The 26390-nt window shown below is 44.2% G+C and overlaps 1 protein-coding gene across 1 annotated transcript in view; it reads left to right on the top strand.

Annotated features, from left to right (window-relative positions):
- The window catches only part of TBX15 (T-box transcription factor 15), a 98250-nt gene that overhangs the window by 51930 nt on the left and 19930 nt on the right, over nucleotides 1–26390 (top strand). The window contains exons 2-6 of the mRNA XM_056341926.1: nucleotides 6775–6988; nucleotides 15603–15704; nucleotides 17500–17671; nucleotides 18044–18211; nucleotides 21627–21691. Coding sequence (XP_056197901.1) covers nucleotides 6775–6988; nucleotides 15603–15704; nucleotides 17500–17671; nucleotides 18044–18211; nucleotides 21627–21691 — 721 coding nt within the window. The remainder of the gene's footprint in view (nucleotides 1–6774; nucleotides 6989–15602; nucleotides 15705–17499; nucleotides 17672–18043; nucleotides 18212–21626; nucleotides 21692–26390) is intronic.

Below are 26390 nucleotides of genomic sequence, written 5' to 3'. Positions count from 1 at the left end.
TGGACAAGCTTGTACTGTCTCCAGATCAGTAAACCCTGATACTACTTGCAACTTGTAGTCACTAATGTAACAGTAATAAATATTATTGGGGGTTAGACTAGATGATCTTTGAAAAGGTCCCTTCCAACCCAAACTATTCTATGACTCTGTTATCAGTAGAAAATAGGTTACAAATTTTAGCTGTATGTAGCTGGTAATGGAGCTAACGCTGGAAGAAGGCATGGTTATGGAGTAGGGTATCTGAATGAATGGAAAACAATTCAGGGGATAAAAGAATATGTAAGAACACCTGCAGAACTATCTTCATGTTATTTTTTGTGTGCAGCATGTGCATATGGTTACAGTCACCTGGGAAGTATTTAGCAACCTTTGCCTACAGCAAGAGCAGTTGCCAGATCAGCTGTGTAAAACGCAGCCGTGCTGGTGTGAACGGCTCTGCCAAGCCCCAGCCCGCGTCACCTCTGCTGCTCCTGTCTGTGCCACAGCCGGGCATCCCGGGCACTTCGGGACTTACCAAGGGCTTTGGTTTAGCTTCTGCCCAAGTACTAGTTATCGGGGGAAAACAGCTGTACACCTGCAGCAGCTGCACCAGCAGCCACCACAGCAGATGAACTCCCACTCTTCTGAACTGGCTGGACAGAGTGAGCTTCTGTTCTTTCATTTTCACAGGGTGTCTGTGACATTTTGTGTCCAGATCCCAGTAACGTTCCACCGCTGTATGCATGGTTCCTATGCTGCTCATTTTGTGAGGTGGCAGTAGCTGGTTTGAAAATCAGGAATTAAAAACCCGATGCGATCTGTCTGCAACCAGCAGCAAAAGCAAGGTGTCTGCTCTGTTAATTTCAGCTGGGTTCATGGCGGGGGGGGGGGGGGGGGGGGGCGGGAAGTGATGTCCCCCAGATTTTCTCTGCCCATGCATGTCCAGGACTTTGTACCTTCTCTGTAGTCTGCAGATCCCAATTGCCAGCAAATTGACTGCAGGGCAGAGGGAAGGGCCACCTGTTGCACTAAATGTTCACAAACCTTGCAACAAAAATAAACAGTTAAAAAAACCCCAGCCCCTAACAGCTTGTAACAGCTGCCACATTCCACCCAAGAGAAATCTTTATGCTAATGGAATCTGACAGGATCTACATTAGATATCTACACATACACAAAGAAAGAAAAAAAAGGGAAAAAAAAAAGAAAAAGAGAAAGAAAATGAGTCTTTTGGGCTCCTCTGGGTAGGTGGTTTATGTATAAGGTTTCTGTCATTGTTGTCACTCCTGTAGTTTACCTTCTTTGATACCTTGGAGTGAAATATTTGTTGAGTGCACAAGCTGCATGATATGGCCAGGGACTACACTGAGCTCCTTTTGTTTTATCGGTTAAGTAAGGGGAGCAGTGTCCTGCTGTGCTCCAGCTGCAGAGAAAATTCTGCTGAAGATCCATGCATGTAATTACTTAGAAAATTAATGTCTTTTAATATCTCACATACTACTTTGCCTCTTGTGCCAGACTGATGAAAAAGCAGGGAACGTACAGGAAGAATACTAAGCTGTAGAAAGAAGTCAGGCAGTAGCAGCTCGTGGTTTTGTGTAAGAGGGCTCTGATCCCAGGACACACAGCGCTGGTGCAGGAAGCCAGTTGGGGTTATTTCCCATCCTCTTGGGGCACTCAGTGGGGATGCTGACCTCAGAGTCACCATCCTTGTGAGAATGGTGTTTTCCTTCCTATCTGCCAACAAGAAGCCTGGGAATTTTTGGATCAAAAGAAATTATGAGCTGAGGATTTCCAGGGCAATCTGGAGATGGTAGAAAAGGGAAAAGGATTAAGAAAGAAAAAACCTGAACTAGTTAAATGTTCCTCTGTAATCTCAGCAATGGCCATGGTATCCCTGGGAGCTCTGAAAGTGACCCCTTGGTCTTGGTAGGCTTAAAGGTTGCTGAAAGTGCTGAGAAATTCCTCTCCTCCATGCCCACCACTGTTAAAGTGCCGTAGTGGGATACGTGGCCAGTGTAGTAAGGGGGGGCGATTGGAAGCCATCCCACAGGGCAGGGAAAGGGAACAGCCTTTTGCACAGTGGCAGTGAGGCAGCACCGAGCTTCAGGCCTCAGAGAGGTTTGTTGTGCATTGGACCCATGGGTCTTCTCCATGAGCTTTTCAGTAGTGTCACTTTAGATAGTTTCAAGCTCCTTGAAATCCAGTGCTTGCAAGACCCTGTCTGTTTTTGACAGATCAGGCCAAGTCCCCTGGTCAAACCCACTTGGTCAGCTCATTTGTCCAACAAGCTGCCTGTAACAAGGGACAGTATTTTAGAAACTTTTCTCTGTATCATCCCTTAGGAGAACATATTTGTCTGGAGGAGTTAAGCATTGGCATTCCTGTGTGGTCACCAGGTCCTTCTCCACACAGACCAAAATAGCTGTTTTTTCTTCAGGCTACACATCACTCCATAAACCAGCAGAAATAATTGGTGGAAACATCAGAAGAAAAGAACATGAGGAATGAGCAAGAGTGAAAATGGATGCTTTTAGAAGAGATTTGCAAGAAGGGGAAAATGAAAAAGGCAGAGTGATACGAACTGTGCAGTCAGGAGGAGCTTTGGAGATGTTCACCTCAGTCGCTGGTGGTGCCGCAGGAAGGGCCCATCTTAAAGCAGACGGGTGAGGGGAAGGACCTTGTAGAGGAAAGTAGGAAAGGTCAGAAGGTGCAAGTTCATGGGTACCTGGAAAAGCAATGGGGAAAATTTTGGCCTGAGACCGTCTTAACTGAAGGTCCAGTGGAATGCCGTAGGTTTCAAAACCTCAGTTGTGTCCACTCCTGCTTTTGCTAGTTGCCAGCAATGGATGAAATTGGTTTTGAAGTATCCTTTCTCAAGGACTGTATTTTGTGCTAGCAAGAGAAAACCATAAAACTGTTTTAATTGCTGCTTGCCTTACATATGCCAAAAGTGGCATCGATTGCAACCTAACGTGGCACCAGAGAAGCAGTGTTCCTGTGGCAGCAGCCTGAGAGCTGAACTCTGAAAGCAGCCTCTGCATGGGGGGGCTGCATGTCCTTGTGGCTGGACCTTGAATTCAGCCCGTGGGCTTTTGTACAAGGCACCTTTTAAAGGAAAGGAAAACAATCTTATCTTGTCACTTCGGAGCTATAGGAAATTATAGGAAGCTTATCTTCCTCAGAGATCCTTCTGTTTGTCTGTCAGCCAGACCAGTGTGTAGCACCAGCCACAGTCTGCACCTCAGGGTGCTCATAGGCATGTTCTATTTTGATGGAGCTTCAGGAGCTATTCCCTGATTCCCTTCTGCTGACACCAACGTAAAGTAGAAGTAGTATCTTTGAGTCTGGTGAAGTTGCATCTTACTGAAGCTGGTGCATGAAGAAAACCAAGCTCCCAGATCACGTACCACAAGAAAACTCAGATCTTCTCCCTGTGTTGTTTCATTGTGAACAAGTACATGCAGCAAAATGGCTTGAGCTGTGCTAGCTGCCAGCCACCACAATGAATTACTACCTATGGAGACCGGTTCACCCTGCACTCCTCCATATGTTGCTCACTTACATAGGTACATATGTACACCTGTCTCTTGATTAATTCAGAATCTTAACACATGCAGAGAACTCTAGTTAAGAGTCACAGAGTCTTATAGAGCTGGATGTCACCAGGGATGATTTTCATATGTCAGATGGACTTAACTTCCCCCAAATTCTCTGGGTCTGGAATGAACTCAGCGTCTCCAACTGGATGATGACACCATTCAGGAGGACTTAGCTCAGGAAAAGCTGAAGAAAACACAAAACCCATCTCAGTGCCTACTGAGACTGAACTAAGAGCAGCAACACTAGTGACTCTCCCTCTCCCTTTTCCAAAACTGGAGGAGGGTACTTGTTCTCTGCACTAATTTGGGGGTAATTACAGATCATATTTCAGGGCACAAAATAATAGCCCTTGGAAGAAAAGAACATTCTTTTCTCTTTTGTGTGGTACTGCATGGTTGGCTAGATACTGGCTTATCAGTAATTAGTGAATTACTTTTGCAATTTTTGATTTATGCCAGCATGGCAAAGTATATCCAAGGTTGTGGCTCTCCTTCCGCTTCCATTGTGATCAAAAAACCCCTCCAAAACTCTGTAAAGTCAGTGGAGTGATACCAGCATAAAATCAGTGGGAGGGGGCTTAAGCGTCTGCTATTTAGTTTTCTGCAGCATGCAATTCCAGACAATTCCCAGGGATCCCCAAGGCTCCAGCCGCACGGCCAGTTTGAACGGCTGGAATGATGGAGGACAGCATCCAGCCAAGTGCCGTCTGCTGGCCGTTTGCCATATTGCTTCAGGGGGTGCACAGAGTTCTGAGTGCCTGAACCAAGCAGAGATGGTGTGGCCTAAACCAGGCTCTCTAGACTCAAACCTGTAGTGTAGCACCTCATTTTGGGAGGAGAACTCCGTAATGGAAGCTTTTCCCTAGGTCCCGTCTCTTCAGACTCCCAATGTAGTTCACCTTTATTTTCTTAGGACCTCAGAGAAGACAGAAGACTTTTGGTTAACGGTTCAGCACATAAGGAGCTATACAAAAAGTTCTTACTGTCATTTGTGAAGCACGCTCTTGATTTTTATTGAAGGTTAAACTGATTAATCATCACCAGGAAAACAAATTCCCTAAGCGTAGTGACCCCTGCTCAGGCTTCCCCACTCCAGCCCTTTGAGGGGAATAATTTGAGCTAGAGGAAGCAGATAACTTTGCTGCTGCACCATTGGGCCCCTGAAGCAGGGAGCAAATGTCTCAGCCCCTCTCTACTCCCGGACTGATTCTCTGTCTCGCAGCCACAGAACCCCAGCAGGTTCCCTCATATTCTTTAGAACCAGCCTGTGCCTCGGCTATTAGTGATGGGTGTAGTGCTGGTCTCCATGCAACAACCCTCTGTTGATAGGTTTGTGCTGCTCCTTTGGAGGGGTGGACCTGTTATTGCTTCAGCCCAACTGGGAAGGCAGTGGGAGACATAAAGGACTCCATACTCAAAACAGACTGGGAGCAATACACTCTGAACCTTTCTGATGGCCTACAGAATTTCCACATTGTACTGGTGGATTGTCTAAACTGTTGGCAAATTTTACTGAAAACATCCTTCACGCAAAATGTCCACTATCTAATGCCATATTACCTAGGGTTCTCACAGGAGAGAAGTGCTTCCTGATGGCGTTTGGGGCTGGCGGTTTCTCAGACACTCTCAGCCACACAGTTTATGTCCGTGCCACTGCAGCAGTATGGATTTCCCAGCACTGTTTCAATGTGGCAGGAGGTGGGGCTGGTGGTTCTGCAGTGGCATCTTCACCCCCAGCCTCTTCCTACCTACAGCCCTCTGCACTGATGTGCAATCTGCTCCAGGAGACACAGTCTCTCAGAAACACTGTAAATCTGAGACTCAGCCTCCATGACCTCAGGGTTATTAAAGAGTTTCTGGCATTTGCTTGGTATGGAAGGAATTTTAGCTGAGGTGATTTAATCACATTTTTAACATACATTGTTACTTTTTGTCTCCTAAGCTCCCCCGCAGACAGAGATCTCTTTCTTTCCTAAAGAGCAGAGAATACATATAAATAGCTGGTTTATTCCTTCACTGGGATGCTTGAACTTATGTGATCAATGAGGATGCTCTAAAGCACTGTCTCCGTACCTTCTTTGAAATCCAGAGCTCTTCTCCAGCCATTTGATTGTTTCACATCACTTTATTCCTCTGTCAATCACCTACATAATACTAGTGCCAATTTGTTAAAAATCAAGTTCAAAACTTAAACACATTGCTTTGCAGAAGGTATTTTGAATTATTTTGATGTAATGTAACTGTGCACCCTATTGCAAAATAAGAGTGCTACTTGCAAAATTCCATCTTAGCCCCACCATATGAGCACTAGGACCATATATACAGCATATCTACCTAATATATACATGAGGTATTTTTGCAAAGAAATGGCCATCTGACTCAACACGCCAACCTGGATTGTTAAACTAGTTGAACATCACTTTTTTGTTTGTTTGCTTATTTTTTGAGCCAGACTTCTTCTTCTGCCCTGTAAAGAGAGGTGGTTGTCTCATGTGCTCCTTTCTGCAGTTTGCTTCAGTTGCTTTCCTTGATAACATATTCCATATGTTTATTATCTCCCCTTTTTGTCCTTCAGTAGCCTAAAGCATTTTTGTCACCAGAAGCTGCATGGTTGTTTTCCCAGGAAGTATCATTGTTCCAAAAAAGATATTATAGCAGCTAATAAAACACATTTCAGAAATGGTGCTGCCAGAATAATAATAAATAAATAAATAAAGCTCATTATTTTTGATGACAAGGATATTAAAAGAAAAAAAATATGTTTTGTTTAAGAAAACCCCAACTCTTCAATAGTAGTGCGGGGTGATATTCAATTAAATGGAATGTAGTTCTCCAGTGAGCCCTTGTAATCTTGGATTGAAACTATAGGTTGAATTAATCTTTTTTTCATGTATATTTTTTAATCTGTATTTTGCACTCCATTCCAAGCATTGTTTATTACTGTTTATATTTTATGTTGAAGTTCCTTCTTTCAGCTGTTTCTAAAACTTGACAAAAATGCCAGATGTCATGTTGGAAACCCAAAGCTCCAAATCACGCTATAAATCATGACAAACCATAAATATATATGTGTTTATGTAAAAGGCCATTGTACTATTCCTTGGCACTTCCCTTGTTGGATTTCCTCCTCCCTCCCTTTATTGCTCGCAGCAGGTCGAGCTGAAGTGTCTTACCTGGCGTGTTTACGTTGCAGACTCGGAGCAGAGCACTGGGTCAGACACAGAGGTGCTGGCAGAAAGGACGTCCTGCTCGTTTGGCTCCCATTCTGACCTTACATCTGGTGGCTCAGGCCCTCAGCCTCCTCCACCTTCATCCATGGAAGAGATCCAGGTAGAGCTGCAGTGTGCTGACCTCTGGAAAAGATTTCATGACATTGGGACAGAGATGATCATCACGAAAGCAGGCAGGTAAGATATCTCTGGCTTTCTGTCTAGTTGAAAAAAAGAGGTCCTAACAAAACAAATTTAAAAAATTAATACGGAAACTCTTTTTTTTTTTTTTTATTCTTGATAAGCCAAAGGAATAAATATACAGGGAAAATTAAATGGCTATCAGAGTTTCACAGCTGTATCCTCTATTTGCTCTCTTAAGACAGGTAAAGTTGTTTCATATTACTACTTGTATCAGTGGCTCCAAAGGAGAACTGGCAGCTGCAGGGAACTGTTGAGGACAGTCTTCCCTTTGAGCAAATCAATCAGGAAATTATCATTGTACTCTTGGCTGTATGGGATTTAAGATGAGTTATGAATTTGGGGGTGAGCCATTTGAGTTGCCTTTCAAGTTCCTGCAGCGCTTCATGAGCCAGCGATTTAATCTCAAATATAGTGGAATTCAAACTCACCTTTGCACCAAATTAATGTCTTCCTGCAATTCTAAATACATAAAATGTTAATGACTTCCTGTAGAAAAAATGGGCAGGCTTCATCTTTCCCTCTGCTATTGCAACTGATACCATGTCAGCTGAGGTTAGGAAGAGCCAGATTTTTACGAAAGAAAAACTCAGCCAAGGGCAAGGTCCTCCCTGCTGGCTGCTGGTAACAAACGGCTCCACCTCTGTGTGCCAAAGCACAGCTCGCAGCCCGCTGTACGTTTCCAGATCCCTCAGACCGGGCTGTTCAGTCCCGTTCGCGTGCCCGCCCCGCTCCTCGTCCGGCCGCCCGGCGGGGCCGGGGTCAGCACCACGGACAGGGCCCGCCCGCCGCCCGCCGGGACCCCCCTGCTCCCCGCCGGTCTCTGCGCGGCGTGTCTGCCCCCTCGGAACGGGCCAGAGCACCTAGGCGTGTTGTCCCATGTTCTGGCTAAGCGAGCATTATTGCTCTGTAGTCCCAGGAGGTCCAGATAATTGGAGAACAGTTGTATGGGACAAACAACCCAGGTAATGCCAAAGAAGATTAATTACCAGGGTTAGCTCCTGGGTTGAGATGTATGATCTCTGGGCACACGGAGCATCTTGCATCGGTACAGACTGGGCTGCCGCTTTTGCCCTTCTGCCTCAAAGGGAAGAACTGAAGTAGCAGGAATTGTAACACTTGCTATTGTGCAACAGTTTTCTCTGGAGGTGTCAAAGCAGACACAGACAAAATTATTATTCTTATCCCCTTTTCATCGCAGGCGAAACTGAGACCTAAGTGATCCGTCCAGCATCATTAAGTAAGACACTGGCAGAACCACGTTCCTCGTTTCTGACTTTGTTGTCCTGGTGCTGGTGCCTGGGCCATGCTGTCTCAACACATCAAAATAATGTATTGTTATAATTAGTACTCTTATGATCCACAGAATAGATAGACTTAGCAGCAGCATAAATATCCCAATGCCCACCAACACCAGTGCACACTAAAATGCCAGAGCTTAGTGCTATGAAGATGATCTTAAGCAGCTCATGCATTTCTGAATGAATTAGCTGACCTCTCTGGGATCTTAAAAAGCCATACCCTGATTACAGTTTGTTTGATTTTTTTTGTTGGTGTTTTTTTTTTTTTTTTTTTAAAGTCACCAAAAAGGTTGCAACATCAATGCCAATGCAATTTTGCAGATAGTTCAACACAACTTCTCACAAAAGCCTTGAAAGTATTGGCAGGGGTCCCAAAGAAGGAAAGGTTCATGGAGAAAACCACAGTGAAATATTCTGGGGAGATATCATGAAATTAAATACTTTGGATTGGTTAAAAAAATGAAAAATTTGGTCAGACTGACACATATATGCAAAAATATTCTGTAGTTCCTTAGAAGTTTTTAGGAAATTACAATATTGAATACATTACTGTTTCTTTTTTTTAAAGAAACAACTTTTTGTTGAAATTTATCATCTGTTGTCTTCCAGCCATAAACTCTTATTTGTTGATTGGACACATTTGCTATAAAACTATTGTTCTGACATTTATGAATTGAAATGTGTCATGTCAGCAATGGCTCATGGAGCTCACCATTCATATCACCTTTCTGACAAACATGGCTTCTTACATCGCGTCTCACCATAACAAACAACAGATACATGTCACTAATTACAGAGTAATAAGAGGAAGCTGATTAAGAATTGTTGTGAGATGTACGTAGTTCCTTCCGTGTGGGTACCTGATGCAGCTGAACTAAAACTGCAGTGAAGCACCATGCCAGGAAAAATGAGTCCCATTTAGTAAAGCAGCACCCCAAACCAAAACATTTAGATTCACTTTTCCCACCTGATTTTTATCTCTTTGCTTTGACCTGGCCCCAAATAAAAAAAAAAAAAAAAAGTTTTGATTTTCTTAGATTTTGACTCAAAGGTTTTGGTTTTCATGCTTTGGAGGAGAGGTCTCTATGTCCTGGAAAAAACCTTGCTCTGCATTTTCTGGTGAAATAGCTCTTTCCCTATTCATGCAGCTGTCAGAGGTGTTCAACAGCACACGCTAAGAAAGACAGACACCCTAATTTTATATAAGGAGTCCAGAACAATATGTATTTTGTTAATTTTTGGTAGGGAATAGATGTAGAGAAACCTGTAAGGACTGTAAAGAACATTCCTCTTTCCAAGATTGTTTTCTTTAACACCATTAATAGCATTCTCAAGTGCCTTTGCAAGCTCCAGTCTTGATGATTTTTCCACTTACGAAAGATCACCTATCACAATGCAGAATCACAGCTTACTGTGCAAATCATATATTCTTTACAATCCTAAATAATATTCTTTCTCCCTGAAAGGAGATGCTTGTCATTACCTGAATCCTGATGGCCAACTGGCTTATCACTGGCTGCCCAAAGAAAATCTGTATAGCAACTTAATATATGAATTTTTTTCTGCTTGATGATGTTCGTCTGCAGAAGTGATGTTGACAATATTGGAAGGAATTTTTTTTTCCTGCTGACTACATTTGTAGGCTAACCATTGCAAAGCATAATGAAGAGTTGAGCAGTTTATTTAGGTAGTACATTTGTTTATTGGTGATGGTCCTTACAGATATGATAAAATTTACAAATTAAATGTTTAACCTCTCAGGTTAAACCTCTGAGAGGTTAAACATTTTTCTTTCAGGGAGGATGTCTCTGAGATGGGTGAAAGCTGAGTCCAGCAGTCCTGTTTCTCCATATGGTATGCATGATATATGATGTGCATCCCATAGATTAGATTGTATGATTTCTGGCAAAAATAGAGCTGGTGTTATTTCCTGAAGATTTCCTGCTACTTGCTGAAATTGAGAGAGACGCGCAGTGTAATTCGCAGCTTCTTCTTTCCCCAGGGAAGATTTTGCTCTTCTTGTTGCTTTCTCTTTGGAAACCCTGTTTGAGTTCTCCAAGACCTTCTTGTTTTGAAAGCTCTTATAATTACAGACTCAGTTGCCTATAACTGCAGCTGCTCCTTAATTTTCTGTGACTCCTAAGGCACTGCTTGGTTCCTGCCTGACCCCACAATGTCTCTCTGCTCTTGCTGTGTAATGCTAGTTTCTAGCCTACGTTCTCATTTCAATCATATTTCTGGAGCTATATCCTGCCTACATCAGGACTACTACACTTTTTAACTTTCAGAGTCCTGCTCCCACTCACATTTAATTCTGCTTTGTTTTTTTACTTTTCTTGATGCTGTATTTATAGATGTCTTTTTTGACTGTTTCCATAAACCTACTTCAGTCCTCTTAGAACTTTTCCTTTCTCCTTTTCCATCAGAACATCGTTATTCAGAATTTAATACTTATTACAAGAGTCCTTTGTTCTGTGTACAAAAGATGCAAATTGCTTTCTTCAGCTGCAGTGCATTCAAATCTGCAATCACCCTTATCGCCTTTTTCTTTGAAAGGCAGTCTTAGACTCTGTACAAAAGAAAAGAAATCAAATTTAAGACCCAGGTCATACCGATGTAAGTGACTAGTCCCCTAAACATCTTTAGCCCTTTTTCTCTACTGTCCTTCACCAATGTTGATCATATACATACCCTAGCGACATCAGCAGAGGAATGTGAATCCCACCCCACACCCCTACAACACCTAGCTGAAGTCCACAGTCACCTGAGCTGGGGGGGGTAACTGTTCCTTAGCTGCTGCATAGAAGTGCTGCCCCAAGAGGAACGCAATCTGCACTTATTATGGGGGGATGCACTAGCAGGAGCTCCTGGAGTCCTGCTCGGGAAGGGAAGCGCTGCCTGCTCTTTATGGAGTTGGTTACACCAGTGCAACCAGCCAGGAGGTATTCCTCTGGGAACCCAGGCTTTGCCTGCTGCAGAGCCAGGATCTCATCTCAGCAGTGAGGGAAAAGATCTCACCTGTCATATCATAGGTATCTGTACTGCGGGATGGCTCAAACCTGTGCTGAGGCTGGGCTCAGTGGCAAGAGTGGAAGAAGACCGCAGCGAGGGGAGCAGGTGACCTGGTCCTCTCTCATCTCCTCTGTGCCTCCTCATAGGTTAAATGGTATTTTGTCTGGGGTTTCTTTGCCTCCATGAAGCCATGAGTCTGAGTTGTTGGAAATGTGTACTTGGGGCTGTTTACATTACCAAATGTTTTGGGGTTTTTTCATTTCCAGTGGAAGGAAGGGCGTGCCCCACAGTGCTCTTCAGCTAGCCAGCAACAGAGATTTTGTTGGGAAGCTTTGTTGATGCTGAAGGGGCCATGGAGAGGACTTTTCAGAGCAAGGGCTGGCAGGCTAAAGCTGCCAAACTGCTGGCCAGGGGTCCTGGCCCAGTGGGCCAGATAAGCTTTCTCCAGCTTCCATAAAAATGTCCCCTTTGGGAGCTACTTAGAAGATCTGCTGGGCTCCCTCACCCTCATAAACAAAACCTTTTGATCCCAAACCCTGCCCTCAGCCTTTCCTCTCAACACACTTCTCCTCTACATGATCCCATGCTGCAGAGGGAAACAAAGGCATTCCTCCCTTGCCTTGTCTTGTCTTGCTTTACCTTCTTTAACTCCTCCTAGGTTTGTTTTTATAAAGAAATAAACATTTGACACCAGCCTTAAATGCAAGGAAAGATGAGGTATAAAATAGCAACGGTAACTTCAGGCTGCCCTGTAAACTCAAGCACTTTGTAAACACCGTGCGCACTTAATCTGCAAACCTAAATCAGTTTATTTTGCAGAGTTTTTCAATCAGACTTCTATATGACTGGGAAATATCTACTGACTACTCTGTCACTGTCAATAGATACATTTTTCTACAATTTAGGAGCACATCCTTTCATTTTAGGATTTGCATTTAGCAGATGTCACCCTTAAGCAAATTTAATATTAAGTTGTTTACACAGTGTATAAATCACTACACTGAACAGTCATGAAAACTATACAATAAACTATGTCAGTCCTTTTAAACTCTCATGTGAGTTCTGCTCACTAAACTGCATTTCCAATGTCTGAAGAGCTTCAAGGAATTGCATCGGTGTTTTGAGACGAATGTTTCTACCAGGTACCTTTTAGTTTCTTATCCTCTAATGGGGAATTGCCATCTCTAAAACTAAGCTGTGAAACCGAATGAATTTATGTGCGAAGGGATCCTTGGAGGTCATCTGGCCCATGCCTCCACTCGGAGCAGGCCAATTTTGAAGACAAATCCAACTTGACACAAGCCTCACGTGTGCTGGTTCAAGGGGCGGGAATGAGGGTTGGCACCTTGAGACTCTTAAGGGTTAGAAACAGAAGCTTTATGCTACTGAAAAAAAAATCCACTTTTGGGATATACCTGTGATCCTCCTTCTTTGAACAGTTTTCACAAAGGAAAATTGAAGTGTGTTTTTGTCTTAAATGAAAATTTTAAACAACGGCAAAAGAAAATAATGCTGGCTGCCACAATCTAACTGCTTATTTCTGTTGCTGAAAGTTTCCAAACATGGTTCTTAATATCAGTGCACTACTGTGCTGGCAAATAGTATTTTAATCAAGTTTTAGGGTTTTTTATCTGTCATTAAATTTCTTCATATTCAGAGTTTCATAAACCTCATTCTCACCACGGAAGGAGACAGGAACTGAGTAGACTGAAGCGCATGGTTGTTACAAAAATGCTTTTGAAAACACTTCTAAGTGGTCCTAAAATAATTGCGATAATTTGTTTCATATCACATTATATTTCCTCTAAAAGGTTACCGTGTGTAAGTTCACAGTCTAAGTTTAGGAAGACTGCTTTCCTGCTGAGCGCTAAAGCTAACATATAAATAACTTGATCATCCCAAACTGCTGCTGATATAAAACCTCCTCCTAAAATATATCAGATGTCATCACATGTTCCCTGTGAAAACAGGGCGGCTGTCGTGTCTGTGGATGTTGGCTATAAAGCTAGCTGATACCTTTCTAGATGCAAGCTTCTGGATTGCTTATTAACACAGCCATATTCACACGGCCCGAATTCCTTCCAGACCTTTGAGCCTCCCATCTTCTGGAGGGCTGGTGCCTCGCGGGGGGCCAGGAGCCAGCCAAGAGGAGACGCAGGGCACGGGGACTTTACGGGGGTTATGCCTGCGTACACGCCTCAGGCGCCGCTGCCCGCCTCTGCCTTTGTCATTCCCCCCTTTCCAGGCAGCAGCGCTGCTGGAGACCTGCTGTGACAGTTCCAGGCCACATCCTTACGGCGAAGAAAGTGGAGTTACTTCTACACCCACAGAAAAAGAAAACCAGTAATAATTTACCAAACTGTAAAAGTACACTTAAACCTTAGAGAAAGCAGTGGGATCAGCCGAGCTCTCTCCGATCATTTTAGAGATTAGCCTCTAAGCCTGCTGAACGGGCTGCGGTAATCTTTTACAAGGAATTTCATAAGCAAACAACCCCACAGGCTGTACTGCAACTTTACGTGGGGCTGCAGATTTGGAGAGAGCTTCTTGGGACACACAGCATCCAATTTTCCTGATACAGTGCGCAGACTTTGACCCAAAGAGACTCAGATTTAATCCTGCGTTTCTCATCAACCCTCTGAAACATGACCTACCTCTTAAGCTGCTCCCAAGCCACCTCTCTCCAATTAAGGGGAGCTGGACTGTAAAATGCCACATCCTGCACCCATTTGGCTTGGCAGATTTAATGAGCCATTGTGGTAGAAACAAGGTAATGCCCTCAAGCCACCGAAGACTAATCCGTTATTCCCTTTCCCCCCCCAAATCATTCAGCTAGCAAACTCACACCAGCAGTTGCACAAATCTGCTCTCTACTTGAAGGGTTTCTGCAGCCAGTTGTTCTGGCAGTTTTCTGTCTCATGAGTCGGGTGAGCTGTGCTCTGGCGGCTGTGGCAGGGTGCTCTCCCCGCCCCGCATGACAACGGCCCTTTTCCAAGGCAGATGCTGTTACTAATAGGTCAGAACTTTCCTTCTCAGTGTCCTGAAGTGGAAGAGCTGTGAGTAGGGCGAGGGCTGAGCACCAGCCTCCTCCTTCCCATGCTGCAAGTAGGTGTATGGGGTCTGAATGGGAAAGGTTAAAGTAGTTTCTCATGGTTGCATCCCCTCAGTGCAAAGTTTCAGACGTTTGGAGACACTGGTGTAAGCTTTCCTCTTTTCTCCCTTCTCCAGGCTGTGCCCACTGGTAATATGTTGAGAAACAGAAATGCTGGGAGGAGATCTAAACCTTCCTTGACATTGCACTGCTCCTCACTAAACAGAAAGTAAAGTGTTGTGATGGTATAGGGATGGCCCCTAGAAGCAGTGGACAAACCAGAACATTTTTAAGAAGGAGAAATTATGCCATAGCCACACTGACACTGACATGCTTTGGGCTTAAAATTGTTCTGAGCTGCTCTGTTCTGAAATAATTGCGCAGCTACCAACACCTCCAGAGCAGTGAGTAGCATGCAGCAGAGCTGAACTGGTGCTCAGGGAAGAACAGCCAGGCTGGGAACTGGTTCTTGCTGGTGCAGAGTTTCATAACTTGCCTATCAGGAGCCTAAGGCAGATCTGGACATATGATGTAGAAAAGACAAGACTTATTAAAAAGGTTGTGCAAAATACTACCAGGACTTCAAGAAAACCATGACCATAATGCTAGTGTTTCTGTTCAATGTGAAATATATGCCGAATAAGCAGATTAATTTGAGGGACATTTATTCTTAAATAACAATAAATGTAAGAGTGAGAGGATCTTTCAGGGTGATGGATTTGGTTTAAATGTTACCCCAGTACCATCAAACTCTATACTGAAATGGGATTTTCTCAAAAAAGAGAATTAAAGTCATCTTACATTTAATGGAATATGAAGGAACAATTATAGATGGACAACCAGCAGGGAAAAGAGCAGGAAGAAGGTACACTGCCCATCCCTGAAGTGCCTAGAGAAGAGAATTTGTGTGGAACGTAGCAGAACGATCTGCTAGGAGCTGGGAACAGACAGAGTGCTCAAGCTGGGAGTGTTTTATTGTTACCCACAGGTTGTTATTCTGCTACTCCTTTTCTTAAGTGGGAAGAATTTGAAGGTTCAAACCACTGCCAGCACAGTTTTCTACCCACACCAGGCCCAGTGGAGTCACACCAAGAACTGGGCTGTGAAAAGTTGCATGCTCCTGGTGTCAGAGAGGGGTCTAAGGAGCGCCTTCAGCCTCCTTATTCACCATTTCCCCCCCCCCTTATTTCTACTTTACTTTTCCTAGGAGAATGTTTCCAGCCATGAGAGTGAAAATTACAGGCTTGGATCCCCATCAGCAGTATTATATTGCCATGGACATTGTGCCTGTGGATAACAAGAGATACAGGTAAGCTTTTTAGGTGCAGGGGTAGTTACCTTGCAAGAGCTCTCTGTCGGTGACAGCCTAGGAAGGACACATGCCATTGTGCACCGCTGCGAAGTTATGCTGGAGGAGACTGTGCTGATGTACACCAACACAGCTGATTTGAGCAGGATCATGAGACACACACGCAGAGGTTTAATATACACTCTCGTACTTTTTGGACTGAAATCTTGCTCTTCTCAAATAGCAGTTTTTGGTTGGGGAGGTCCCCAGCAGGCATTTCACAGCTGACAGGGTTAGCAGCAACTGTCGGAGGGACTTGACGACTGCAGTTATCAGTGGGGGGTCTGGAGCCTCCAAAACTACTTCGGTGAGAAGGGAATGGGCCAGTAGCAGCTGAACTAAGCTGAGCACCTCAGGTCTGGCCTGAACTGAATTGGGTGATTTTTATTTTAAAAGCATTCACTGTCTAGCACAGCAGCCTCAGGGAATATGGGCCCTGACCTCCAGTGTGGAGCCATTGAGGAACCCTCTGGTGAATCTCCACCCCTGAGCTGAGAGACAGGAAGGAGAAATTTCTCTGGTATTAACGGGCTTCCGATCCTAAAAAAGTACTCTGGAAAATTCATGCTCCTCTGCATCCCAGAAAACTATCCAGACAGAGGTGATTTATTTATACTCATTAAAGAGACCCCTGAGAGCAAGTCTTTTCCCCAAACAGTCTTGACTGCACCACTTTTTGAGGATTCAAGAACTAATCCTCTGCTCCAAATGCTAAATATTACATTTTTGCTCTCAGATTGCACAGACCGTTTCTCAGGAAAATGCTTTTCCTGGGAAGTATCAAGGTAGTGTCTGATACTCACCCAGATGTTTTCCCCCTTTCTTTGAGTGGTTCTGACAGCATTAATGTCAAAAATAGGTATGTTGTCTTACACTTTGTTTCTGCCCTTGTTAGCTTGTGCAGGCACATAGAGCAAACTAGCAGTGAAAGGAATAGATATTTTATTTTTTTGTTTTCTGCATTTCTTGTGAAAATACAGGAAATGAGTCACTGTTTGTAGGTAAGGACTGAAACAGCTTAGCAGAGCTGAGCAGAGACCCAGTGCGGGGCAGCCCGGGGCAGAACTCCGAGGTGTTAGCAGGACTGTTTGTGAAATGCCTTAGGCTGAAGGAACCATGAGGCAGAAAGAAAAAAACGTGTCTAGGCAAAGCTACGGTAGAGAAATTTATGATATATATAGCACGGCTAGATCAGGAACACAAAAGATCACAAAAAACCAGGAACACAAAAATTCTTTTTCCTCTAATCCCAACTTCTGTAATATTGTATGGAATTTCCTATTTTGCAGCATTTCAAACCAGATATTCTGTTTTATCACTTGTTTGGGTGGTATCCATTGGATTTTGCCTTTCTGGGTGAAGACACATGTTTTGCACAGTCTGGCATGGCAGCCAGTGCAGATTTCCGGAAATTACAGGGCATTTATTAATATTTTCAGAGAGGGCTTTGTATTTTCTAGCCTCTTACACTGGCTCAGAGGGGGTTAAAGTGTTGAGAAGGCACATGTGGCAGAGTTTTACAGGGAAAATAACTGCAAAGGTGGTTTTAATAAGGAATCAAGCCTGAACAAGTGGCTCAGGGGTAATCTGGCTTTCATTTAGAAGGTAGGAGGTTGCAATAAAGCACATTCTCCCCTGACTGCAAATGAGAGCTTGGGGTGCGTGCGGTAGGGTGGCAGGGGAGGGGGAGCCCTGGAAATGTTCCTCTGGTGAGTGAGTGACAGCTTCCCTTAGCCACCTACCCTTCCTCTTCTAGGTACGTGTATCACAGCTCCAAGTGGATGGTGGCTGGCAATGCTGATTCCCCGGTGCCCCCCAGGGTTTACATCCACCCTGACTCGCTGGCTTCTGGAGACACCTGGATGAGGCAGGTGGTCAGTTTTGACAAGCTCAAGCTGACCAACAACGAGCTTGATGATCAAGGCCACGTAAGTCTGAAGCTAATCCTGGTGCCTGCTGCCCTCACCTTGCTCCCATCAGACTTGAAAGGGTGCTGCTGCTTCCATGCTCCTGTGTCCTGCTGGGCACATGTGTCTGTAGCCACTTTCCAGAGTTATGGAACTTTTCCCTCTACTTCAGTGCTTTTTCTCAAAATGCTGCCTGACCCTATAAAGCAATAAAGCCCCTTTCTCTCTGCACATAGCACAAACTTCACTGCATACATGTTTGTAAGGAAAGGGTAATTGTCTTCATATTAGCCCTTACTCCATCCCTGCTTCCTTGTACATCTGGATGTAGTGTAGAATATTTGGAAAAAACCCAACCTTTAAAATATCCTTCTCCTTTTGTTTTGTCTTCAGATAATCTTACATTCAATGCATAAATACCAGCCCCGTGTTCATGTCATCCGCAAGGATTTCAGCAGTGATCTCTCTCCTACAAAGCCAGTTCCTTCAGGAGATGGGGTGAAAACCTTCAACTTCCCTGAGACTGTCTTCACCACAGTGACAGCCTACCAAAATCAACAGGTAAAGCTGGGTGCCTTCAGGGTACTTTTATGTTGCGTGTTCGTAAAAATATCAGCCTCCTCTTTGTGTTTGAGACTTTTAACTTCTCTAAGAAATGTAGCTCAAGAAAAGTGTACTCTTTACAGCCTCTCTGGCTTTTTTTCTGCACAAAAAGAAACTGCTTACTGTGGGGTAGTGTGTAGACATGAGGCATCTGGCCAGAAGACCACCTTGCAGATCAGGTGCCTGCAGGTTTTACCGTGAAATAGGTGAGATCAACCATAAAGGGTTGTATTGTGTTCACATGTACTTGCTGCCTTATAGTACAAACTACAGTGTCCTGTCCCCACCGTAATTTTAAGGCAGTACAGCTAGTCTAGATCTGCTATCTGAGAGAGAAAACACATAGTTGTTTTGGGTTTTTTATAGCGATGAGGGGAAAAGTTTTAGAGAAGCACAATCTCACTGGTTTGCTGACAAAAGAAGCCTTTGAACATAAGCAGCAGCTGTCCGTGTATTGCATATGAACTGAAAATCTCATGCATAAATCACATTTGATTCAGATCTTGCACATTCCCGGGGGAGACTGTTACTATTGGCTCCAGATATCATAAGGAAAAGATGTTGTGCCAGTGGGATCCTATCTGTAGAGACTTTGACTTTGTTACTGATCTGCCCTTTTTTTTGAACTAGACTTCATGGCACTAAGAAATGTAACCTCAGCGCACAGTAGTGTTTGATTACAGAATTCCCGGTCTACCCCCATTTTCCCCAGAGATATGATATGTTTAAGAGGAAATTAATTGCTAGGCAAACATGAGTGTTTGAGAATGTAAGCACTTGAGACACCAGCAAAGAAAGGAGATTTGGAAAGGCCTCGCTGTGTATTACACACGTTTGCTCCCCTTTCTTCTTCAGTGGCCAGTGAAAGGTGATGTCCTGGTCTCTGAGGTGGCCAGATTCATCGCTTCTGTGGGCATGTTCATTGCACCCACTGAGAGCTCCTTATAGCCACCCATTCCCCTTGTAGGCTCCTTACGTTTCGCCGACCTGCCAGCTACCCCTGCCTCAGGGATTCCCATTAGCCTTCCCACCCCCGCTGTCACGCGTGGGCTCTGTGTGCTCCTCTTCTCTCAGTCCTGCACACCTACTCCCGATTTTATTCTCAGGTGAGAGGTGCTGTGCACATCCCGGTTCCCTTTCCTCCCCTTCTCCTCCTTCCTGGGGTGGGGGCTGTGATGGCATTAGAAGGGCTGTGTCAGGGAATTTTTCCCAGCCGTGTGAAACAGAATCTGAGTTGGTGAAACTTTTTGCTGTGTTAATACTGTGTCCGCTTAGAGAGCACGAGGTACTGTTACAAGCTAGAACGAGAGTACAAGTTGGCTTGGAAGAAAAACAGTCTGTTATCAAGCCAGTTAGGGAAATAGGTTATTCAAATTTCTGCCATAAATTACAGTGGAGTCTAGAATCAGAAACAGTGAAGTAAATATTTTTTTCATGATAACATCTGTGCTTCTGGAGAATGACTTCATGAACTCAGTGGACATCATTATATTTAGTATTCTTGGACTGAGGGACAGACCCATGTCAAATCAGCTTAGGGAAGATTGTAATACTTAGCCAATTTTTAATAACTGTGAATTATAACAATGTAGTGAATTTAGTATTTTGCAACATACAAGAGAGAGCACACATGCTGACAGTGCTCCCATGACGGATACCCGCTCCTAACTTCTTTCTCAGTATGATTTGGACAAGACTGAGTGCCTTTGAATTGACTTAAATCAGGATCCAAAATGGATCAACTATTCCAGCAGAAAAAAATATTACAGTGCAACAGGGGGTTTGCTGTCCTGGCAGCACTGGAAATCTCCTGACCCCCTTGCCCAAATGCATATACTTGACAAACTTCTAACTGTAGACCAGACATGGAAAGCGGGTAGAGAAAGGAGAAGAAATCGGCAGGAAACAAGCCTGTCATTCTTCCCTAATGACCAGAGCTATAAGGCTTAATTACACAGGTAAGGGACGTGCCAAGGGAGGGGTCTCTGTCAGGCACTGGCACTGGAAGCCACCTCACTGTAAAGAAGCACTGGAATTTCTTCCTGTCCCTGAATTCCAAACATTTGGGGGTTTTGTCAAAAAACAGTTGGGTGTGGTGTGTGGTGGGCATTTTTATAATACCAGTAAAGGAGATTCAAGTAGGTTGGAGAAACCTTTTCATTAAAAATAAATATAAATCCCTTGAATCTGCCTGCATGCCCTCCAGTGGCTGTAAAACTTTGCCTTACTGGGAGAAGCATCTCTGGAAACAATTGTAAAATGTTAGCAAATCCACCACAGGGATTCCCTCTGCTGTAATTCCATCCTACACAGAACGTATCTGTCTCTGTACACACAAGTCCCAGGACAGCTGCAAAGTCAGGCTAACGGAAATTAAGTTCACAAATTAAGCTTCTGCAAAAATAGGAGCTGCATTCCAGATCTGAGGTTAATATCCAGAGTAAGGGCTTGATTCTGACAGAAGCAAAACACCTGCAAATCCGCTACAGATCAGGCTGCATTAAACTAGTCCCTTTTGAGCGGTTTTAGCAAAACCACCTCAAATTTGATAGGACCTGGAGATCTTGCTCTCATTTCACTCCAGAGACAGGGTCTCTGGGGCAAGGTGAGACTGGCAGAGGGAAGTTCTTGCGCTGCACCAAGTTGGGGAATAGCCAACAGGTAGTATGATATCACGGGCTGCAAGGTTAAAATTATTTTCCAAGATGGAATTATGCCTAAAAATAAAGCAGGAAGGAAGATTCCCCCAAAGCATTCAGCCCAGCTGTTGTCCTCTTTGTTTAGAGGAGGGGGAAGGAAAAAAAAAAAAAAAGATTTCCAGATCAGAAACCCCTTGAAGGGCCACCCAGATGCTGACCAGAACAGCAGCACCTTGTGGATGTGACCGGGTGGCCAGCTGCCATCTGCAGAGGCTGTAGCCCGTGCTTGGCTTGGCTTTTTCTCCTTCGCATTGTTTGAAGGTCCATGAGTGCATCCAGCTGCTGGATATCTGGAGTGCTGAGGCTGGGATAACTCAGGCACCGGCCAAACCCGAGCAGTATGCCTGCCTCCCGACCCGCACGGCTGCTGATAAGTTATAGCTCCGGGGGTTTTGCTGCTGGATCCAAGGTGTCCTTCTTCGGGAACAGCTTCTCAGCCCCAGCGCTGCACCAGGTGTCCTGATGCTGCCAGGTGTCTGCCGCTGGCACCGCTCATGTGCTGAGCAGAGAATCCGTTCATGGCTAACAGGAGGGCAACTTCAATATAAGTCTGGGGAAATAAGTAGGAAAGGTCATCGAACAGGTGGTTTGGGCAAGAGGGGTAATCATCAGTAGTTTTTATTTGTTGAAATAAAATTGGAGAGAAAACTAATTCTCTTTTTCTTCCTTTATAGATCACCAGATTAAAAATTGACAGAAACCCCTTCGCTAAAGGTTTCAGAGATTCTGGGAGAAACAGGTAATAGGGGCTTGTTTGTGTTTCCTCACCGATCTCTTCACTCTGTGCTCTGATCAGTGCACAGGGCACTCGTCTAAGGCCGAGGAAGGCGTTTTGTGATCCTGATTAATTTTTACAGGAGTTTGCTGTTGAGTAGTTCTTAGAGGAATTAGGACTGTTTTACTTTGCCTAAACAGTTCTAACGTATAATGACGGCTTCCTGAGGAAACCTTTCCCGGTTAGCCAGCTAGACTGACCCCGTTTCTATTCAGAAGTCTCCTCCAGCGCTGCTCCTACTTGTGCCTGGATCCTGACCCAAACCCTGACAGTGGGGCTTAGATATTCTTAGGCAGCGTAACAGTAAAGGCAGCTTATCGCTTTCCTGCTTGACAACATTTTCTGTGACTGTTTTTTTGCTATCGTATGTTTAATTTCCTGTTCACTGCTACCTTAGTACCCCTTCTGTTACCACTGCTTTCAAGGCTTCTTTCTTTCTGTATATATGTTTTGCTGTTTCTGTTTTTTTCCTGCTGGATGATTAATTTATTTATGCTCATCTCTATTATTTGCATGTTCCTCTGAGCTTTTCCATTTGTTGTTGAGAAACATATTTGAGATGTTCTTTAGCATCTCTGATAGTTGATAGTAAACTGTTCATGTATTACTGATATAGTGCCATGGTATCCAACGAATTAGGTAAAATAGATGAACTTGTCAAGATCCTTCAGTTTAAAAAAAAAAAAAATGTCACTAAAATGAAGAACAGAGAGACAAAAATGGAGGACTGCAGATTGTAAAACAGGCTAACTGGTCACAGGCTAACGCTCTGCAAAGTAGTGGAAGTTGTAGGCAAGGGGACCTTGACGTACTTTGCTATAAGCAGAGCTGGCAGAAGCACATTTTGTAATTTTAATTTTCACAGGAAGTTCCAAAAATTGGAGCACAAATGCTTGTTTTACATTAAAGGAAAAATAGAGTTTCTGATAGGTTTGCAGCATAAAAGTGCAAAGATATTCTAGTTTCAAACAATTACAGTTTTTCTCCAGTGATGTCAAATTCTTTCACTTTGACTGTGTGGCTTAATTTTGCCAGGATTTTAATGAAAAGGTTAAGTACAACACCTTGAACATTATTTAGAATAGGTTGAATTTTAACAACACAATAGTAAAACAGGAACTCTAATAAAAACTCCCTTTTTTATTAGTAAAAAACACTACAGACTTATCAAAAAGGAACAAGAAAGTCCAAACAAAAAGTTCCAACTTTTTCTGCCATTCATGAATCCGGCAGAGTGTGCAGCAGATCTAAATGTTTTAGATCTAAATGACACAGGTATCCTTTAAATCAGTGTGATAAAGGCTTTAAACATGAAATTACTTATAGAATTAGACATATCTGACTATGTTACAAGAGCCCTAGGGTTGTAAAGCAAGGCTCTGAGTGTGCAGACCAGAGTGAAAGCTGCATGCATAGCCCTTGTTTGCTGTCCCCATGGGCACTGTAATTCAGGTTTTACTTGCGTGCTCCTCTCATGTGTGTGTTCCCCAGGACCGTGACCTCGTTCGTGGGTTGGTATGGGAAGTGTTCAGCAAACAGGCATCTGCCCTGTCTTTCCCATCACCTGTTCAGATGCTACACTCTCTGTGATCACAAAGACATCTTACTGACCTAGCGACTTCCTAGCTTGGCTCCTCTGTTCTCATCTTACTGTAGCTATGCAAAAAAGATGTTATCACCCTTATTTAACCCCCACCGTAAGCGCTGGTTATACGTGTTAGTGATACTTGAGGCATATGTGACTTTGACTCTTCTCTCCTGCGTGGGGGAATTAGTATGTGCCCTGGGTACAAGGTCTTCCCTGTGTGCAGAGATACAGCTGCACTGGAGGCTGGGCTTAGAGGAGGGATTGATGCAGTTCCAGGTACATGGTGGGCTAGATTAACATGGAAGGCATTAATAAGGTCCTAGCCCAGTGAATTTAGACAGTTTCCTGAAAAGGTTGGGAATTACTGATCTTTGTAGCTCATTGATTTAAGAAAGGGCAGGAAATTGCTACACGGCTGCAGCTGTGGGGAGGGCTCAGTAAGGCTCTCTGCTGATGTAAAGAGGAATTAAAATCTTTAAGGTATTACACATCAAAGAGAGCAGCCTGAGGCTTTAGGAAGAAAAAAACAGGCAAAGGTATTTGCAAGCATATATAGCAGTCAGGCGCCTGCCTCACAAGCAGTGGTCTGGCTAAGGTTGCACTGCTGTTGTCAACGAGCGGAGGACACTCCAAGGCTCAGCTGCTCCCTTTGAAAGGACACGCACATAGACATACACGCAGAGGGCAAAAGGCATTAGGGTCCAAGCCGTGTGAGGCAAGGACTCTCCAAATGGGACACTGGTTTCTCTTCCCCTTGTGAACTTGTAATCTCATCAGGATCACTGGTCAACTGGAGTGACAATCGGGATGCTCCGTGGCTTCCCACATCCTCCCAACTTTGGTCAGCTGCAGTGCCTGTAGCTGGGGAACTTCCCAATGGAAACGTAAGACTCCTTTGAGAAAGAAACAGGGTAATTTGAAAAAGGGGGCATTTGCAAAGCAGGCAAGTGTAGTATATGTCCAAGAGGGTTTTTGTATAGGGTCTTAAAAAAAAAAAAAGAAAAAAAAAGGTGTGGCAGCAGCAGGGGCCACAGTATGTCTGAGGCTGCTGCAGGGTATCGTATCTCAGTGACACAGGGATACTGAGTGAGAGCTATGGTTAGAGTTTGCCAGCAAATGATGTAGGGGAAAAAAACCCACCCAAACCACTGGAAAAATCAGCATGGTGGGAGAAGAGGAACTCTTAGGTCACTTCTTCCCTAGGACGTTTCCTTTCTGCTTTGGGTTGAGGCTTTTCCATGAAATGGAGTTGGATGCTTTTCTTTCACTTATTCTGATATTGTTTCGCTGTTGTTGCCCACTGCAGAAATTACAGAGTTGACTGTTGTTTTTAAAACTGATTTCCATTTTAAATCTTTCACTTCCATCCGCTCACAGCCTTCCAGTATGGTGCCTTGTGACTGGTCTCCCTTAGTATGAGAGACTGCTGAAACCCTGCTGCTCTGGGGACACCCCGTCATGATGTAACTGCCTGTACCCAGCCGGGGGAGTGATCTTTTTATGGCTCCCTTCTTGGATCTCCTTCAGTTGTTCGCGTGCTTGTCTCCCTGCACAGCTGCCTGCCTCAGCCCTTGCGCTGGGAGAAGGAGCACTGAGTTATTTTGGAGGGAAGGATGGAAACAGTGCAGCAGCTGGATGCTGTTTTGCAGTCTATGAGCGCTCAGACTGGGTGAACTAACGGTGTTCAGCGATATACCCGTTAGCCTTGGCGGCTGAGCGGGTGAGCCTGTCTTAGGAGGCTGAGTCTTAGTTCCTGCTTATTAGAGATTCCCTCTATGTAATTTTTGGTCCCTGTTCGCTTTACCTGCAAAAGCACGTGAAGCATCTGTAAAAGTGAACCAAAAGAAGTGGTCCTGGTGGTGAAAGCATGCCCAGTCATGTACGTACGAGGCATGTATTACTTGTTTGCTCTCCTCAGCTTCAAGTGTTTGAGAACCAGGGTTTTTGAGATATGGAGCTCAGCTAGCCCAGTGTTTGGGTGGTGAGGGTGCAGGTTTAATGCCACACAGCCTATTTTTTTGGAGCCTGAGTAGAGTTCATTTGACCGTGGGATGCTTGTGGGAGCTCCTTATCCAGGAGGAAGCCAGAACGGACAACAGTCAGGAAACCCAGCAGAGTGATGGAAGAAAAACCCTTAAGCTGAAGGCAAGCAACAGCACTTTCCTTTCAGATGTGGGCAGCCGAGGTGAATAAAAGTTGTTCGTGTTGGAAATGCTCTTTGAGCTTTTGTCTAGGATAAGAGAGCCAGGAAGGCGCTTGAAGCCAGTAGTTTGGCTTCCCCAGTGAACAATGAAACGATGACCTGGATCCTGCGTGCAGCAGGAATGGTGAGGTCGGCCATATGGTATGGATTATGGAGGTGCACAGATAGCTCGTACATCTTTTTTCATTTTTCAGACAATGGAACTGTTTCATTTATTGCCTATTATTAAAACTTTATAGCACTAAAAATAAAAGAATGAATGAAAAAGAGTGAATTTTGGATACCTTTTAAAGGACTGACCTTATTAAAATAAAGCTGGCAGTGAGTCCTCTTCTGATACTTTTTTTTTACTTCCTTCATAAAGATGGTGTGAGAGGGGAGGGTTTATGGCCTGATAGACAGTTTGAAGTAAGTTTTTCAGTGCAGTTCTTTGGAAGAGAAAGTGGATGCCACATGGATAATGTTCAGCACGCTTGGTACCAGCAGCCCTCACCAAAGCCTAAAAGAAGTTGCTGAGATTTCAGAAATGCTGAAAACAATTCCTCTTTTGTCAGCATTTATTATTGCGGTCCCAAAATGTTTCTTCATCGGCCAGGTGGGGTTTGTTTTCCCTGTGAGGGGCTGGAACACACAGAGAATAGCACTCCAGGGTTTCTGTTACTAGGGGAGTGCTACCGTTCTGTCCCGCAGTGGAGGTCTGTGGTGGGGCTGGGATTATCTTGGTATCACACCAACGGCACGAACTCCTACGGGAGGGAGGGTTGTAAGACAGCGATGGAGATTCTTGATTCCCACCTCCTCATATCAACATTTGCTTTAAAAAACAGGAATACAGACGGAAAAAAAAAAATATTGAAAGACTGGGGATAGAG

This window comes from Falco biarmicus, chromosome 5 (genome assembly GCF_023638135.1).
Source record: "Falco biarmicus isolate bFalBia1 chromosome 5, bFalBia1.pri, whole genome shotgun sequence".
Classification (NCBI taxonomy): domain Eukaryota; kingdom Metazoa; phylum Chordata; class Aves; order Falconiformes; family Falconidae; genus Falco; species Falco biarmicus.
This window is presented reverse-complemented; position numbering and strand designations above follow the sequence as displayed.